The 18,293-nt window shown below is 41.9% G+C and overlaps 1 protein-coding gene across 1 annotated transcript in view; it reads left to right on the top strand.

Annotated features, from left to right (window-relative positions):
- The first annotated feature begins 1,026 nt into the window (after positions 1–1,026).
- LOC143984086 (class I histocompatibility antigen, F10 alpha chain-like) overlaps positions 1,027–18,293 on the top strand; it is a 123,197-nt gene continuing 105,930 nt past the window's right edge. The window contains exon 1 of the mRNA XM_077484407.1: positions 1,027–1,238. Within this exon, the coding sequence (XP_077340533.1) occupies positions 1,040–1,238 (199 nt within the window). The 5' untranslated portion in view covers positions 1,027–1,039. The remainder of the gene's footprint in view (positions 1,239–18,293) is intronic.

Genomic DNA, 18,293 nt, shown 5'->3' on the forward strand with positions numbered 1-18,293 from the left:
TATCGCTGATAGACGTCGGCGGCAAAAGCCCTGAGGCGATTCAGTGCACATAGTAGTGCTATACAATTCACTTATTCATTCAACAGCGCCTGACAGCTGAGTGTCTCCATGCACTCCCTCCTATGTATTGTATAAAGCTGACCATACACTATGCAACCTGATTGTACAATCTCTGTATAATTTCTTTTAGCTTTACCAAAAGTATGGAATAGGAGGACCCATCTCTCTATCCATTCACTATGTATGAAAATCAGACAGGCACCACATAGTTGATGGCAGATCTAAAGGAAATGGTACAATCAGGTTGCATAGTGTATGGCCAGATTTATACAAGTACATAGGAGGGAGTGCATGGAGACACTAAGCTGTCAGGCCCCGTTCACATCTCTGTGTAGCAGGAACTCGCATTCCCTCATTAATATAAAGCTTATTTTCCTGCAACAGAGTTATATTAATATTAAATTGCTACATAGGGGAGCTGGATTTTAGAAAAAAAAAAAGGTGAACTTTAAAAACCACTTGACGACTGCCCACAGTAAATATACATCATTACTTTGCCGTTAAATACGGTATTATGGCAGCAGCTAGCACAGTATAATTGTTTACTGTGGCCAATTCTACATCGAATTAAAATGGTCCCGTCGGTGGATTTGCGGGGGGATCACTTTAAGAGGTGGCGGGAGAGGTGCCCTCCTGCCACTTCCAGGTCATTTCTGGGAAGGGACAAGGACCCCTTCCCCACAACCCTGGCGTGTGGTTATCGGGGGCTTATCACAATCTGATAAAAAAAAATCATCTTTTCTATTCTGAACTGTAAATGACAAAATGGCTGCCAGTAACAAGGCTTCAGTTCCTGTGCCAACCAATCACATCTCCCCACTCAGTGATCATGGCTCAGGATCTGGAAATCCCCCACCCTGAGCTCCTCTGTCATCATGTTTGACATCTCAGCATTTTACTTTCACTTTCTCCCATTCTATTCCTCAACTAGACAACCTTTTCACACTGCCTCTGCCTAGCAACTGGTGATAATCTGTGTATGAATTTTTCTATTGGATGGGAGATAATTATCACCCAATCAGCAGCGTCCTGTGTACAGAGTCTCCGCCTCCTTCTGCACAGAGTATCAGTAGAAGTGGGTGAGGTGAGAGGACGGTTCTGGTTCCGTACAAAGAAGAGAATGAGGCTCTTTGTGGCCGCCCCACTCCTCTGTGTGTCTGTCATAGGAGTCCATTCCGGTGAGTACAGCGCCGGTATATGATGGGTGTGTGGGAGTTATAATATCTGTCATATTTGCCAACATTGTAAAAAATAAATTAGGGACACTTTTTTTTTTTTTTTAGCTTTTGTCGGTGTTACATTATAATTAGGGAGCGGGGCATGCGTTTGTAGGCGTGGCATAAGGAAAAAATAAAAATGCGGGGTGTGCGAAAAACCAGTGTGCTTTATGGGAAATAGTGGGTGTGGCTCAAAGGGGGTGTGGTTAGAGTTTGAGATGAATGAGGTATGGAGAGGGATGGAGGGACAGCAGCCCCAGATCCTACAACACTACTAATATCAGGGACCCCAGATCATGCTGGTTGATGCAATGTCATTATGCAGCAAACAAGGCATCTTGGCTCTTGTAGTTCCTCAGCCTAGTTATCTGTAAATACTGTAATCATACCAAGTACCCTAGTGCAGTATGTGTAGAAACAGAACAAAACTCTGGATAGCCGCACTCCGGATTGTGTAAAAATTAGATGCCTTTATTTCTTCAAAATGCAAGTGCAAAACTTCATTGAACAAAACGTCACAGCAAAAAGGGAACAAAAAAGGATTTTTGAATAAAATAGCTAACGCGTTTCACGCTACAAACAGCGCTTACTCATAGCTAGCTTATGTTCTGAATAACAAACAAATATATACTGTTCATGTATAAGCACACCACAGTGAAATCAGAGGTAAAACCATGACAGCTGATAAGGCTATCATCATAGATTCTCCACACATGCATTCCACACCCAGTTGTTGGTTGGTGAAAATAACTGGGAAAGAAAAAAAGGGGAAAGAAAGGTGAACATGTCTGTGTGTTGAAACGTGATTAGATGAAAAGTATAAATATGTAAAAAATATATATATATACATATAGAGGTGAAAATAACAAAGTGTGAAAATAAAAAGAAAAATGTATATATGTATATAGGCGTGTATAAATGTGTGTATATAAATATATTGGTGTAAAGGTGATAATAATACATATAATTGTGCACTAGTGCAGAGTAGCCTTTTAATGCATAGATAAAGAATATGAATAAATGTCATAAGATTCAAAGTAAAACAGTATTGAATGTTTATATGTATGTAAATAAACTCAAATATTTAGAGAATGAACTGTGTTATAACAGTGACAGGGATGAACCTGCACTAAATAAAATCACATCAGATCGATGGCCATATTTATGTGAACTGTTGGTGAAAAAAGAAAAGAATAATAATGAAAGAACCAATATGAAACCATACAATTGATGGACTTATTTCGATGACAAGTAGTATGCATGCATGGAAAATCCAAGATTCAGAAGCAGATCACAATTGCCAAATATTTCTAAAGTTGTACATACACCAACCAATCTCGTGTTTTTATCGATGTGTAAATTAATGTAAATACACCAATCAATGCATAAAATAAAGTATGTACCTGCAACTACCACTATAAAAAGACACAAATATACAAATATAACATGTAAAATAGTTGAATAAAAACAGAAACAAAAAAGAAAAACAAAAAACCTTTTAGAACCCTCACGGACACTAGAATAAGCCTAGACGCCTCAATCAAGTGCCTAAAACAGTAAATGCACCCAAATCAGGCGTATGCTTTAGGCAATCAACCATCTACTTGAATATTCCATAGATATTACGATTAATGGGCAAGAAAAGGAACAAACATTTTAACCCCTTCCTTCCTAAACTATAATTGACTCATGTTATTCACACGGGTCGCCCATATAAAAACACCAATACAGCGACGTGCAGAAATGTCTGTAATACAATAAATGCAACTAGTGTACAGACACCAACTGTTCTACATAGAATAGTGATATATAGTGTGTAATCGCAGTGTATATAAAGTCACTTAGACATTTTTATATAGGTTGTGTAATATGAAAAGGAAATATCTCACTATAATGCTGTGAAACATCTCCTTTTCTTTGAAGACCAATGACCTGAGTGAATAGTATAAGAGAGTCTATGATGGAATAGAGGCAAGGATGCAATGGCTATAACGGGTGATTGAACATGATTAATTCCGCATAAGATAAAATGATGATATATATAACCACAATATGTATAAACTCATGTGAACACGGTTTGTGGACTATATATATGCAGAAGGGATCACGCTACAATGCTGTGAGATCTCTTGATTTCTATTCCTTATTTTTATTATTATTTATTTATTAACCTAATGTAAATGACACCTCTCTAGATTATGTAAAGTGAAAAAATATATAAAGATTTACTTGTTAAAAGACTATAGTCGCGGAAAAAGAATATTTCCAGATCTGTACAATGGTTAAATGTGAAATGTGCTGTATATAAACCGCATCAATAAATTGCATAAACCGCAAAGTGTGTAATGCGGTATATACAAAATCCCCAATATCTGGGTTATATCAGTAAACCACATACATGTAAAATAGTGAGTGTGTCCCATGTCTATGAGACTATACCCATGTAATATATACTGTAAGGGATCTTCCCGGGGTAGGGTGTGTTTGGACACAGTTCACAGCAGACTTGGAATATATGAAGCAGATCTTGGCGTTTATTCGTGGTACAAACAGTCCAGCAAACAAAACATACAGCAACACCGTGCTTTCTAAGTACAACAAAATAAACAAAAGACCTAGCCCGGCTGGGCGCTTACTAACAGGTTCTTCTCACCTATCTGACATTTATAAAGACAGCGTCTTTTCGTCTGGATATCGCAGGGTGAGTTTTAGCTCCAGCAGTGTCTGTGCTTGCAGCTTCCTTCAACATACAGGCTGTTCATTCCCTGGCTGGGAGCAATCACCTGCAGACCCTACAGAGCCTTTAGCTTCCCAGGCTAATTAGGATCCAAGCTCACCTGATCCCAAACCCAGAACTGGATCGGGGGATGTGGAATGACAGGTCCCTCTACCAAACCTACCTGCCATTCCATATAAACCCAGGCCCGGCAAAATTAAATAACAATTCAGCAGCATATCACTGCTGAGAAACTGAACCATCCTGGATTTACCATCTCACACTGTGTAGCAACCTAGGTGAGATGTACACCCCCTCGATCACTTCTCCAGTGACATGTCTACATATCCCCCCCCTCTTTTTCAGACCGGAGGGCTGAGCCTTTTGTCCCCACAGACAACTTACCCTCGACAATGCGTCAGCATTTGCCTGTAATTTCCCTGGCCTGTGTTCCACAGTGAAATTAAAGTTTTGTAGGGAGAGAAACCATCTAGTCACTCTTGCATTTCTCTCCTTGTTTAACTTCATCCATGTTAGGGGGGCATGGTCTGTCACCAACTTGAATTTCCTGCCTAGCAAGTAATACTTTAACGATTCTAGGGCCCACTTTACTGCCAAACACTCTCGCTCCACAATGGCATAATTTTTCTCGGCCGGGGTTAATTTTCTACTCAAGTACGTCACCGGATGCTCCTCACCATTCACTACTTGTGAGAGTACTGCACCTAAGCCTGTGTTAGAGGCATCTGTCTGGACCAGAAACTCTCGTTTGAAATCGGGGGTAACTAACACAGGTGGTTGGCACAAGGCAGACTTAAGGCTTTGGAAAGCCTTCTCGGCCTCTGGGGTCCACGTGACCATTGCTGTCTTTCCGCCCTTTGTCAAGTCAGTTAGTGGAGCAGCAACTGAGGCAAAGTTCGGCACAAACCTACGGTAATACCCCGTAATACCCAGGAAAGCTCTAACCTGTTTCCTTGTCAGGGGTCTAGGCCAATTCTGTATTGCCTCAATTTTATTTAGCTGTGGCTTAATCAACCCTCTCCCAATAATGTAGCCTAGATATTTGGCCTCTTCTAGGGCTAGAGCACACTTCTCGGCATTTATGGTCAACCCCGCATCACTTATGGCATCCAACACGGCCTGTACCTTACAGAGGTGACTTTCCCAATCAGGGCTAAAAATGACCACATCATCGAGGTAGGCAGCTGAGTAATCACGATGTGGTCGCAGAATCAAGTCCATCAACCTCTGGAAAGTTGCAGGCGCTCCATGTAACCCGAATGGCATCACTACATACTGGAATAGCCCATCAGGGGTGGAGAATGCAGTTTTCTCTTTAGCCTCACCAGAAAGTGGAATCTGCCAGTAGCCCTTTGTGAGATCGAGAGTGGTTATGTACCTGGCGTTACCCAACTTCTCAATCAACTCATCTACCCTGGGCATAGGATACGCATCGAACTTGGAGATCTCATTCAACTTTATGAAATCGTTACAGAACCTCCAAGTTCCATTGGGCTTTGGGATTAGCACAATTGGGCTGGACCATTCACTCTGTGACACCTCAATTACCCCCAGAGCAAGCATACGTTTTACCTCGGCAGATACGGCTTCCCTACGTGCCTCCGGTATCCTATAGGGCTTAAGGTTTACTCTGCTTCTAGGCTCAGTTTCAATGTGATGATGGATGAGGTGTGTACGCCCTGGGAGGTCAGAGAACTTTTTTTTGTTTTTCTGTAAAAATTCCTGAGCCTCCTGTTTCTGTGACACTGATAGAGTATCACCTACCTTGACTGGAGGGATTGGTTGTGACAAATCATTAACAGTATTTGTCGCCACCAAGGATTCCCTGTCTTTCCAGGGCTTGATCAAGTTTATGTGATAAACTTGGAAAGGCTTCCTTCTACCTGGTTGGTGCACCTTGTAGTTCACCTCACTGATCTTTTCAACAATTTCATAAGGACCTTGCCACTTCGCCAAGAATTTACTCTCAACAGTGGGGACTAGTATAAGGACCCTATCGCCTGGGTTGAATGTCCTGATTCTTGCGGACCGGTTGTAAATTCTACTTTGGGCCTCTTGAGCCCTCTGGAGGTGTTCCCTTACCAGGGGCATTACAGTGGCTATACGGTCCTGCATTTGTGCTACATGCTCAATAACACTCTTGTATGGGGTGGACTCATTCTCCCATGTCTCTTTTGCAATGTCCAGTAGACCCCTAGGGTGATGACCATAGACCAACTCGAATGGTGAGAACCCTGTGGACGCTTGGGGCACCTCCCTAATAGCAAACATGAGGTAGGGTAATAAATGATCCCAGTCACGACCATCTTTTGCCACCACTTTCTTCAACATATGTTTCAAAGTCTTATTAAATCTCTCCACCAATCCGTCCGTCTGGGGGTGGTACACAGAGGTACGGATGTGTGAGATTTTAAATAGTTTGCATAATTCCTTCATTACTTTCGACATAAATGGCGTACCTTGGTCAGTTAGGATTTCTTTGGGGATCCCAGTCCTAGAGAACATATAAAACAACTCACGTGCAATTGTTTTAGATGCAGTGTTTCTTAAGGGTACAGCCTCAGGATAGCGGGTCGCATAATCCAGGACTACCAAAATATACTGGTGTCCTCTAGCTGACTTTACAATGGGACCCACTAAATCCATGGCAATACGCTCAAAAGGCACCTCTATAATAGGGAGCGAAACCAAAGGACTGCGAAAATGTGACACTGGGGCACTAACCTGACATGTGGGGCACGACTCACAGTATTTTTTAATGTCATCATATATGGCCGGCCAAAAAAACCTCTGGAGAACCCTCTCTCGCGTTTTGTCAGTCCCCAAGTGTCCCCCAAGAACATGGTTATGTGCCATGTCAAGCACCTGACGCCGGTACGGCTTAGGTACCAGAAGCTGTTCCACAATCTCATCTTTAACCTTATTGACTCTATAGAAAAGATCATTAGTCACCGAAAAATGTGGAAATCTTTTTTCAGCATCTGGTTCCTGAGGTACCCCGTTCATAACAGCAACCTGCTCTCTCGCATTTTTGAGAGTGGGGTCCTGTAATTGTGCAGTCCCAAAATTATCGCTAGACACCTCTAAGTCTAGTATATTTTGCTCAGTGGGAGGATCCTCCTCCCCAACCAGGACCTGCAAAGGAAAACAATCATTTTCATCCTGCATACTTTTATCATTCACAGCGGACAAGGCAACCTCCTTAGAGGTATCCTCACTCCTTTTGGGGATTTCTCTTTTTTCCCAGAGAGCCCAGAATAACGGAAAATCGCGGCCCAATATTACATCATGCATGAGGTTTTTAACCACACCCACTTCATATTGTACGGTGCCTTGTTTAGTCCCGACTTTAGCCTGCACTATAGGGTACACTTTTGTATCACCATGTATGCACACAACACTCATATGCTTGTTAGGCTCTAAGTCCCCAGCCACCAGGCTAGCATGCACCAAGGTTACGAGGCTTCCTGAGTCCATTAACGCTTTAACAGGAAAGTCATTGATTGTGATGTTGCAGATTTGCGGTTCAGTCTCTAGTCCAGGAACTGCAGCACAAGATGGTTCCGCAAATAGCGACTGACGCCGGCTAGCGTCACATTCCATGGGTTCAGAGGTAAGAGGGCAATGGGCAGACACGTGTCCCGCCTCATGGCATCTCCAACACTGGATAGGGCCTGGTCTCTTTGGCAAGGAGTCCTTTTCAGAGCCCCTTAGCCACCCGGGACCATCACCAGTCTTTTGTCCCTGAGACACCACTTGAGCCCTTTTCCCCCCATCAGCACCCCTCCACACTCCCCCAACAGATGGAAGTCTCTTACCAGCTGACGGCACAGATCTGGCGCTCCGGGGAGGTGAAGATGCTGCAGGAACATCGCGGAGGTAGTCCTCAGTCGCCTGGAACCTCTCCACAAGGTTGACAAGTTCGTTTGCGTCCCTAGGATCACCTTGTCCCACCCAGCGTTGCAGGTCAGTAGGAAGCGCTCGGAGGTAGCGATCCATCACGACCTTCTCTAGGATTTGTGCAGGAGTAGAAGTGTCTGGCTCCAACCACTTTCTTGCCAAATGGATTAGGTCATACATCTGGGACCTCGCTGATTTGTCCAGACTGTAGCTCCAGTTGCGTACCCTCCGGGCACGGACTGCAGTAGTAACTCCTAGTCGGGCAAGTATCTCCTCTTTTAGCCGAGTATAGTCCTTAACCTCTTGCTCACTGAGGTCATAGTAGGCCTTTTGGGGTTCACCTGTTAAATAGGGTGCAATTACCTCTGCCCACTCAGCAGCTGGTAACTTCTCTCGCTCAGCCACGCGCTCAAATACTGTTAGAAAGGCCTCAACATCGTCCTCAGCAGTCATCTTTTGCAGCGCTTTCTGCACAGTCCTTCTCCCAAAAAAAATCTCTGGAGCGGCTCCCTCCATTGTGGGTGGATTAGTAACCACAGGCGCCTCTCGATTTACTATCAGGTGCTCGATAAGTTGTTGTTGGCTTTGGCGCAAAGCTTGCAACTCTTCCTTATGCATCCGCTGTTGTGCAGCCATCATCTGCTGTTGTGCAGCCATGGACTGTTGTTGTGCAGCCATGGACTGTTCATGTCGTCTATTGGCCTCTGTCTGAGCCTGCTGTTGTGCAGCCATCATCTGCTGTTGTTCAGCCATGGACTGTTCATGTCGTCTATTGGCCTCTGTCTGAGCCTGCTGTTGTTGCAAACTCACTTGCATAAACTGCTTCAGCATCTCCTCCATGTTGCTGGACTGTTTTTGGAGTGTAGTTGCAGCTTTCACCCAGGACATCAGCAGCTGTAGCCAAGTCTGTCCACACCGTTGCCCCTAGCAACCGCGTTGCCCGCTACCTCTCGCACCAATTGTAAGGGATCTTCCCGGGGTAGGGTGTGTTTGGACACAGTTCACAGCAGACTTGGAATATATGAAGCAGATCTTGGCGTTTATTCGTGGTACAAACAGTCCAGCAAACAAAACATACAGCAACACCGTGCTTTCTAAGTACAACAAAATAAACAAAAGACCTAGCCCGGCTGGGCGCTTACTAACAGGTTCTTCTCACCTATCTGACATTTATAAAGACAGCGTCTTTTCGTCTGGATATCGCAGGGTGGGTTTTAGCTCCAGCAGTGTCTGTGCTTGCAGCTTCCTTCAACATACAGGCTGTTCATTCCCTGGCTGGGAGCAATCACCTGCAGACCCTACAGAGCCTTTAGCTTCCCAGGCTAATTAGGATCCAAGCTCACCTGATCCCAAACCCAGAACTGGATCGGGGGATGTGGAATGACAGGTCCCTCTACCAAACCTACCTGCCATTCCATATAAACCCAGGCCCGGCAAAATTAAATAACAATTCAGCAGCATATCACTGCTGAGAAACTGAACCATCCTGGATTTACCATCTCACACTGTGTAGCAACCTAGGTGAGATGTACACCCCCTCGATCACTTCTCCAGTGACATGTCTACAATACTGTATCTGAAAATATCTATATATGGGTGACATTCACAAACTAGACAAACCCCCCTCTATAATCTTAGTAAATATGGGGAAGAAATGTCAATTACCACCCACTTGGTGTGTCTGACTAGCGCACACATGTATAATTTTAGACATTCACATGGATGTTATCATTTTGATCCCATGTGACAAGCTTGTAGAAGGTGTTATTGTGAATGAACCTATGACTATTATAACGTTAGATTTTGGGATGGCTGAAAAAGCTGATGGAAAATAAGAAACAGAACTGGAACACTAGTATATCATAAAAGGTAACATTAAATTGGGGTATAATCACATGAATTCAGGACCACCACACTGCCTCACTTATCCGCATTCTTGATAACTATGTTTATATCTGTTGACAATGATTTGAAAGCGTTTTTTTCAGCATTTGTTAAATTGTCAAGAAATGTTTTTTTATGACAAGTGCGAGCAAGGCGGGTCAAGTCTCTCTCCACCATTTTTTGGAATAAATCCAGATCCTTGCCCCTTGACTCGATAGGGTAAAAATTGGATCTAGTCTTAAATGACATTTTTAGGGAAACATCGATAGGGTCAAGGGGGAAGGAATCCGATTCCATAGCAAGATCCTGTAAATCTAATAATGCACAAGTATCACAAAACTTGACAGGTGAAGGAAGATCAGGAGACTCACCCCGCTCGCAGGTGTCAAAGGAAACCTCAGCTTCAATGTCTGTGGGAGAAATGTCCAAGAAATGTTTCTTGAGTGTTAAAGCTCGTGAAAACCTATTAACATCTAAAATAGTTCCAAACAAATCAAAGTGTCTATTGGGGCAAAAACCAAGTCCTCTTGATAATAAATGACATTCCTCTTTCAATAAAATTCTCTCTGAAACATTGATAACGTTTAGGGCTATCTTCTGGTTCTCGTTCGTGGCATGTGCTGAGTGTCCTTCGCGACTTCTGTGTTTCTTGCCCCCTCTCCTGACTTTTTTATGGATGATTTTTTCTTTTTGGTTTGACTGGATCTTTGAGGGTTTCCCGGTGACCGATCTGTAGTAGATTTGATTGAACTTGATGGTTCTGTAGAACTTGTGAGGTGTTCTGGAGAAGAATCTGACATGGTATACGCAAGGGTATCATCTCCCAGGTCACTGTCATGATCTGAGAAAATGACTTGTTTAATTGGATTCCTCTGAGAACGTCCAGGAAAAAATCGTGGCTTCTTCCAAACATAGACTTTTTTATTTTCATAGTCTGTTTTATCACGAGCCATTTTCCCTCTTTTACTGTCGATCACCGATTTTTCCATTTTATCCAATTTGCTGTTAAATCGGCTGTCTAAATTCAAAAAGTCAGGGTGAGTTTGCATCCTTGCTAGGTCTGTTTGAACGGAGGTTATCTCTGTTTGTAGCACTTCTATTTCTTTTTGTTTTAGATGACACTAAAGTCTTCATTAAGGTGAAGGAGCAAATATCAAGTGCTTCAGTCCATTCCTTCTTCATGTCATCATTGAATAGTTCTGAGGATGGAAACTTTTTAATACGCAGTCCACGTGGAATGTATGCTATAGAAATATATTCTGTCAGAAAACTAATGTCCCAATAAACTCTGATCTCTTTGGCCATCAGATGCTCAAGTTTCCTGAATTGACGTATTAAAGGCACACTATCATCGTCCAAAGATTGTACCGTGTGTGTCTGTGATGTTCGTTGTAATGGATTATTGGACAGCGCCGTGAGGGTTCTACTGAATGTTCCCTCTGCTGTGGTTGTTGGGATGATGGTCGGATCCATGTTCAAGATTGTTCAGGCAGAATTTCTCAACCCCACTGGTAAAATAGATCGGAGAGATAAACGAAGCTGTAAATACCTGTGTATGGGTAAACAGAAGTGGATGTTCTGAGCTGGTGATATTTAGAAGATGCAAAAAGATCCAGAAAGTCGACAAAACAAACAAAGATGTCACCGCTCCAAGTCAAAACCACTGACAGGCTGCTAGCTCTCCAAATGGGGTTCCAGGTGCAGGCTGATTGCATAAGCCAAATGTGTAGAAACAGAACAAAACTCTGGATAGCCGCACTCCGGATTGTGTAAAAATTAGATGCCTTTATTTCTTCAAAATGCAAGTGCAAAACTTCATTGAACAAAACGTCACAGCAAAAAGGGAACAAAAAAGGATTTTTGAATAAAATAGCTAACGCGTTTCACGCTACAAACAGCGCTTACTCATAGCTAGCTTATGTTCTGAATAACAAACAAATATATACTGTTCATGTATAAGCACACCACAGTGAAATCAGAGGTAAAACCATGACAGCTGATAAGGCTATCATCATAGATTCTCCACACATGCATTCCACACCCAGTTGTTGGTTGGTGAAAATAACTGGGAAAGAAAAAAAGGGGAAAGAAAGGTGAACATGTCTGTGTGTTGAAACGTGATTAGATGAAAAGTATAAATATGTAAAAAATATATATATATACATATAGAGGTGAAAATAACAAAGTGTGAAAATAAAAAGAAAAATGTATATATGTATATAGGCGTGTATAAATGTGTGTATATAAATATATTGGTGTAAAGGTGATAATAATACATATAATTGTGCACTAGTGCAGAGTAGCCTTTTAATGCATAGATAAAGAATATGAATAAATGTCATAAGATTCAAAGTAAAACAGTATTGAATGTTTATATGTATGTAAATAAACTCAAATATTTAGAGAATGAACTGTGTTATAACAGTGACAGGGATGAACCTGCACTAAATAAAATCACATCAGATCGATGGCCATATTTATGTGAACTGTTGGTGAAAAAAGAAAAGAATAATAATGAAAGAACCAATATGAAACCATACAATTGATGGACTTATTTCGATGACAAGTAGTATGCATGCATGGAAAATCCAAGATTCAGAAGCAGATCACAATTGCCAAATATTTCTAAAGTTGTACATACACCAACCAATCTCGTGTTTTTATCGATGTGTAAATTAATGTAAATACACCAATCAATGCATAAAATAAAGTATGTACCTGCAACTACCACTATAAAAAGACACAAATATACAAATATAACATGTAAAATAGTTGAATAAAAACAGAAACAAAAAAGAAAAACAAAAAACCTTTTAGAACCCTCACGGACACTAGAATAAGCCTAGACGCCTCAATCAAGTGCCTAAAACAGTAAATGCACCCAAATCAGGCGTATGCTTTAGGCAATCAACCATCTACTTGAATATTCCATAGATATTACGATTAATGGGCAAGAAAAGGAACAAACATTTTAACCCCTTCCTTCCTAAACTATAATTGACTCATGTTATTCACACGGGTCGCCCATATAAAAACACCAATACAGCGACGTGCAGAAATGTCTGTAATACAATAAATGCAACTAGTGTACAGACACCAACTGTTCTACATAGAATAGTGATATATAGTGTGTAATCGCAGTGTATATAAAGTCACTTAGACATTTTTATATAGGTTGTGTAATATGAAAAGGAAATATCTCACTATAATGCTGTGAAACATCTCCTTTTCTTTGAAGACCAATGACCTGAGTGAATAGTATAAGAGAGTCTATGATGGAATAGAGGCAAGGATGCAATGGCTATAACGGGTGATTGAACATGATTAATTCCGCATAAGATAAAATGATGATATATATAACCACAATATGTATAAACTCATGTGAACACGGTTTGTGGACTATATATATGCAGAAGGGATCACGCTACAATGCTGTGAGATCTCTTGATTTCTATTCCTTATTTTTATTATTATTTATTTATTAACCTAATGTAAATGACACCTCTCTAGATTATGTAAAGTGAAAAAATATATAAAGATTTACTTGTTAAAAGACTATAGTCGCGGAAAAAGAATATTTCCAGATCTGTACAATGGTTAAATGTGAAATGTGCTGTATATAAACCGCATCAATAAATTGCATAAACCGCAAAGTGTGTAATGCGGTATATACAAAATCCCCAATATCTGGGTTATATCAGTAAACCACATACATGTAAAATAGTGAGTGTGTCCCATGTCTATGAGACTATACCCATGTAATATATACTGTATCTGAAAATATCTATATATGGGTGACATTCACAAACTAGACAAACCCCCCTCTATAATCTTAGTAAATATGGGGAAGAAATGTCAATTACCACCCACTTGGTGTGTCTGACTAGCGCACACATGTATAATTTTAGACATTCACATGGATGTTATCATTTTGATCCCATGTGACAAGCTTGTAGAAGGTGTTATTGTGAATGAACCTATGACTATTATAACGTTAGATTTTGGGATGGCTGAAAAAGCTGATGGAAAATAAGAAACAGAACTGGAACACTAGTATATCATAAAAGGTAACATTAAATTGGGGTATAATCACATGAATTCAGGACCACCACACTGCCTCACTTATCCGCATTCTTGATAACTATGTTTATATCTGTTGACAATGATTTGAAAGCCGATTTAACAGCAAATTGGATAAAATGGAAAAATCGGTGATCGACAGTAAAAGAGGGAAAATGGCTCGTGATAAAACAGACTATGAAAATAAAAAAGTCTATGTTTGGAAGAAGCCACGATTTTTTCCTGGACGTTCTCAGAGGAATCCAATTAAACAAGTCATTTTTGTGCACTAATTGTGCACTAGTGCAGATTCTGATTACCCATCTGCCTTTTGGCTATATTAGGCCTGCAACCATGGCGAACAGCACGCCATGTGTTTCACGCCGCCAAGCAGTACTCAGTTATTCTGAGCGCTCAGGTCAGTACTCTCTTTGTGTAGTAACACTGTCATTGCATACTATAGTACTTAGGCCTTTTTTCATTGCCGTATATTATTACACTATATTTTGTCTCTTTTGTCAGACTCTCCACTTTTGCATACTGATGCCATTGGTTGTGCTGTTCTGGTTTTTACTACCAGACAGTTGAGCTCCTGCAGCCACAGTTGGCCCGGATTTTCTGTATTAATACTTGCCTGGCCATCAATAGGCCTGTACACCACATCAATACCGGCATTAAATTGCCTTTTTTGCCATGTTTTAAATTTATCCTGAGCACCCTAACCCCCTACTGCTGAATACTGACTCTGTGCTAGACATGTAAGTGGCTATATTATATATTATTTTTATTACCATGGTTTAAATGTGGTTATTTTCTTGCACCTTGTATTTTGCTCATACTAATTTTTTTTCTGTGTATTTATATTCTAGATCAGCCATTCTCAACTAGGGTTCCTCCAGAGGTGTTTAGGGGTTCCTTGAGCTGTGGCTGATTTACCTGCAGTTTGATGGTGCCTACATAGTTCTGAGCCAATGCCACTTAGAAGAGCCAGTGGTATGACACAATGATCTTTATAGCTCTCTGTAAGGGGGCTATTCTTACACTGACCGCCAAAGTAAGGGGCATTGTTCCCACTGACCCCCAATGAATGGGTTTTATCAGGGGTTCCCGAGACCTGAAAATAATTTTAAGGGTTCCCCTGGGCTAAAAAGTTTGAGATAGGCTGTTCTAGATATGTATTTATGAGATGTTTATTTTGCCTCAGAAAAAGCACAGAAAGTCCGAAACATGTCAGTAATACTCTCTACTGTACATACTGTCTAAAGCCTGATTTAATTCAGCATTCTCAAGTACTTCTTGCTTCTATGCAATATGTATTATTAACCATGTATGTTGTAAATTAATAATAAAGTATATGTGTGTGTGTGTGTGTGTATATATGTGTGTGTGTGTGTGTGTATATATGTGTGTGTGTGTGTGTATATATATATATATATATATATATATATATATATACATAAAAAAATATATAAACTACTGTCTGGTCTATTGGGTTCAATATCCGTAGGGGTACTAGCTGTGCCTTTGTGCACTAGGCTTCCAAATTTTTGTTGTGTTTTTTTGGGATTCTGATAGACCAGCTCTTGACCCACCACCATTCTGCACACATTGGTTTGTCTTTTAACCGGAACATATAGTCAGCCAAACCAGAAGCCAGGGATCAAAGTAGTGGAACAGCAAGCAGGATCTGGAGCCAGAAGGGATGCTAGCAAAGCCTGTCTTTAACCAGGACTGCAGATGATCGTTTCTTGTGATGTGACCAAGGTGAAGGCAGAGCTCATCTAGACTGGACGGCTTAAGTAGGCAGGACTGACGAGCAGGATATCATCAACAGCTGAGTAACTGGAGAGAGATGGGAGCTGGCGATTAGCCGACAGCTGAGCGGCCAGCTCAGAGAAGGAAGGGCTGAGCCCAGCCCTGACACTACCCTTAAGCTGGGTGTAACATGTTAAAAAGGTGAATTTATCCTTTAAATAACATATTGCAGTTATTTTAGCAATCAGGACTGTTTCACATGGGCTGCAGCTTGTATAAGAGCAGTGTGAACAGCAAGCTTTGACAAAACATGTGCAAAGTTTTCAGCAAGCTTTGTTGAAGCTTTTGAAGCACCATTCAGCTCCAGTTTGTAAATGTTAAAGAGGAGTGCCACCTTAAAAAAAAATATTAAAAGTCAGCAGCTACAAATACTGCAGCTGCTGAATTTTAATAAATGGACACGTACCTGTTCCAGGGTCCAGCCATGTCAGCAGCAGACGACGAGCAATCTCTCGGCTGCCCCCGCCGCCATCCTCTGTCAGGGAATCGGGAAGTGAAGCGTTGCGGCTTCACTGCCCGGTTCCCTACTGCGCATGCGCAAGTCTCGCCGCGCGTCTTCACTGGTCCCCGTTGTGTCCTGGGAACTGTGTGTTTCCCAGAACACACCAGGGGGGTCGGGCGGGGCTTCTGCGGCTAGCTATTCCCGGAATCACCCCCCAATTGTGGCACCGGAGGGGGGTTCTGATGAGCAGAACTTCTACTTTAGGGTGGAGGTCCGCTTTAAACACAGAACCTAATGGGAGTGTTGATTGCTGCTTTTTAAACAAGCTGCTGGTAGGCTTCAGAACTTCTGAAAGCTTGTTGAAAGCCTGCTAGAAGCTTGCTTAAATTGACAATCAGCACTCCCATTAGTTTTTGTGTTAAACATTTACAAACTGGAGCTAAATGATACTTCAAAAACTTCAATAAAGCGTCCTGAAATCTCTGCACATGCTTTGTCAAAGCTTACTGTTCACTCTGCTGAAGCCTGTGTGAACACGCCTTGGTCTGCTCAGTGCTGTAGTAATCTTTCCTCGGGATGTGGAAATTCCCAGCTCTAAACTCATTCTCCTGTCATTTTGTTTGTGAAGAAAATAAAGATTTTATTCTCACTTTCTCCCCCTGCGTGTTAAAGCTTTGCAACCTTTTCAAGTACTCTCTACCCAGCAACCACTGATCATCTCCGTGTGAATTTTCCTATTGGCTAAAAGCTCAGGATCACTCATTGGCTCCTGACAGTGTCAGTGGAAGTCAATGTTTCCTCAGTATTTGGGGTCCCACTCCCAACCATGTATATCATACAGGAGGGAGATGGAGATTTACTGACGGCTCACCCTGCTCAAGTGTGTTCTGGTGAGTAGAATTCCCTGTATATTGTTCTTTATAATAAGATCTGTCATCATGTGGAATAGACTTTCTCTGGATCTACTTCTAGACAACTCTGTAGAGTCTTTATAAAGGGAGATATTACAATGCAACTCAATACAAGGAGGATGAGAGGCCCCTATACCTGAGAGCTTACAATCTAATAGGGAGGGGCAAGCGATACAAAAGGTAATAACTGTGATGGATGAGCTGATGGAGGAAGTAAAGTTCAGTTGTTAGGTGGAGATGTGAAAGACTCTGAAAATATGATTTCTAAGGGTTTGCCTGAAGACGGATAGGGTAGGAGATAGCCAGAGATTGGGGTAGGGAGTTCCAGCAGGGACGTGCGGTGAGGTGAGTGGCTGGTGAGGCACTGGATAGTATCAGAGCGAGATACACACAGGTTACATACGCCACGATCATTAGAATGAGAACAATAATTCTAGCACTAGACCTCCTCTGTAACTCTAAACATGTAATCTGTAAAAAAAAAAAATTTAAAGCGTCACCTATGGAGATTTATAAGTACTGAAGTTTGGCGCCATTCCACAAGTGTGCGCAATTTTAAAGCATGACATGTCAGTAGTATAGTTTTAGCACTGACCCCCGAAGGAGCTGCTGGTTTTATTGGGCTTATGGTTACCTTCTTGACTGCTTCTCCATCTAGGGTTTCCCATGGTAGATGGCCCAAAGAAATATGGAAACTGACACTGAATCTTCTTTTGGTTTATTTATTTGAAATAGAAACAGAGTCTCTCAGGTTAGGGTAGAGGGTTAGGAGAACGTTCAGGTACTTTGGACTGCAAAAATGGAAAGTCTCTTATAGGAAGTGAAGCGCTGGCTCCTGAAGAGCACGCGCTGTGTGTTTTTCAAAGTTAAGGTTGCATTTGAACTGCAGTTTGGTTTGGGTACAGTTGTCTAAATTTGGACTTCAGCATCAGTCTGACTGGACTATGAGATGTTCAGCCTGACCACAGGGGGGCACTGTCGCTTCTGGCGGGCATGGAACTATGGTCTGGTTGGGTGCTTAAGTTACTCTCTCTTGGAGCCCGCCCAGTGGGAGTGGCGCTCTTGCTGTGCTTTCTGGGAGAGGGTATTTAAGATGCGGACATCACGTGGTTCGGGGTTCCGGTCCAGAAGGATCTACTGACTTCATGGTCCTGGTCCTCCTGACCAGCCCCCAGGAAGGCTATGGCCTGGGGTGCAGATCCACCCGATCTTGTTGTCTCGGGGCTAGCTAGCCCGAGGCAAGGAAACTATAGGAGGATTCTGAGGTG

The sequence above is a fragment of the Lithobates pipiens genome, unplaced genomic scaffold (assembly GCF_037356315.1).
Source record: "Lithobates pipiens isolate NorthernLeopardFrog02 unplaced genomic scaffold, aLitPip1_a1.2 Scaffold_1, whole genome shotgun sequence".
NCBI lineage: Eukaryota > Metazoa > Chordata > Amphibia > Anura > Ranidae > Lithobates > Lithobates pipiens.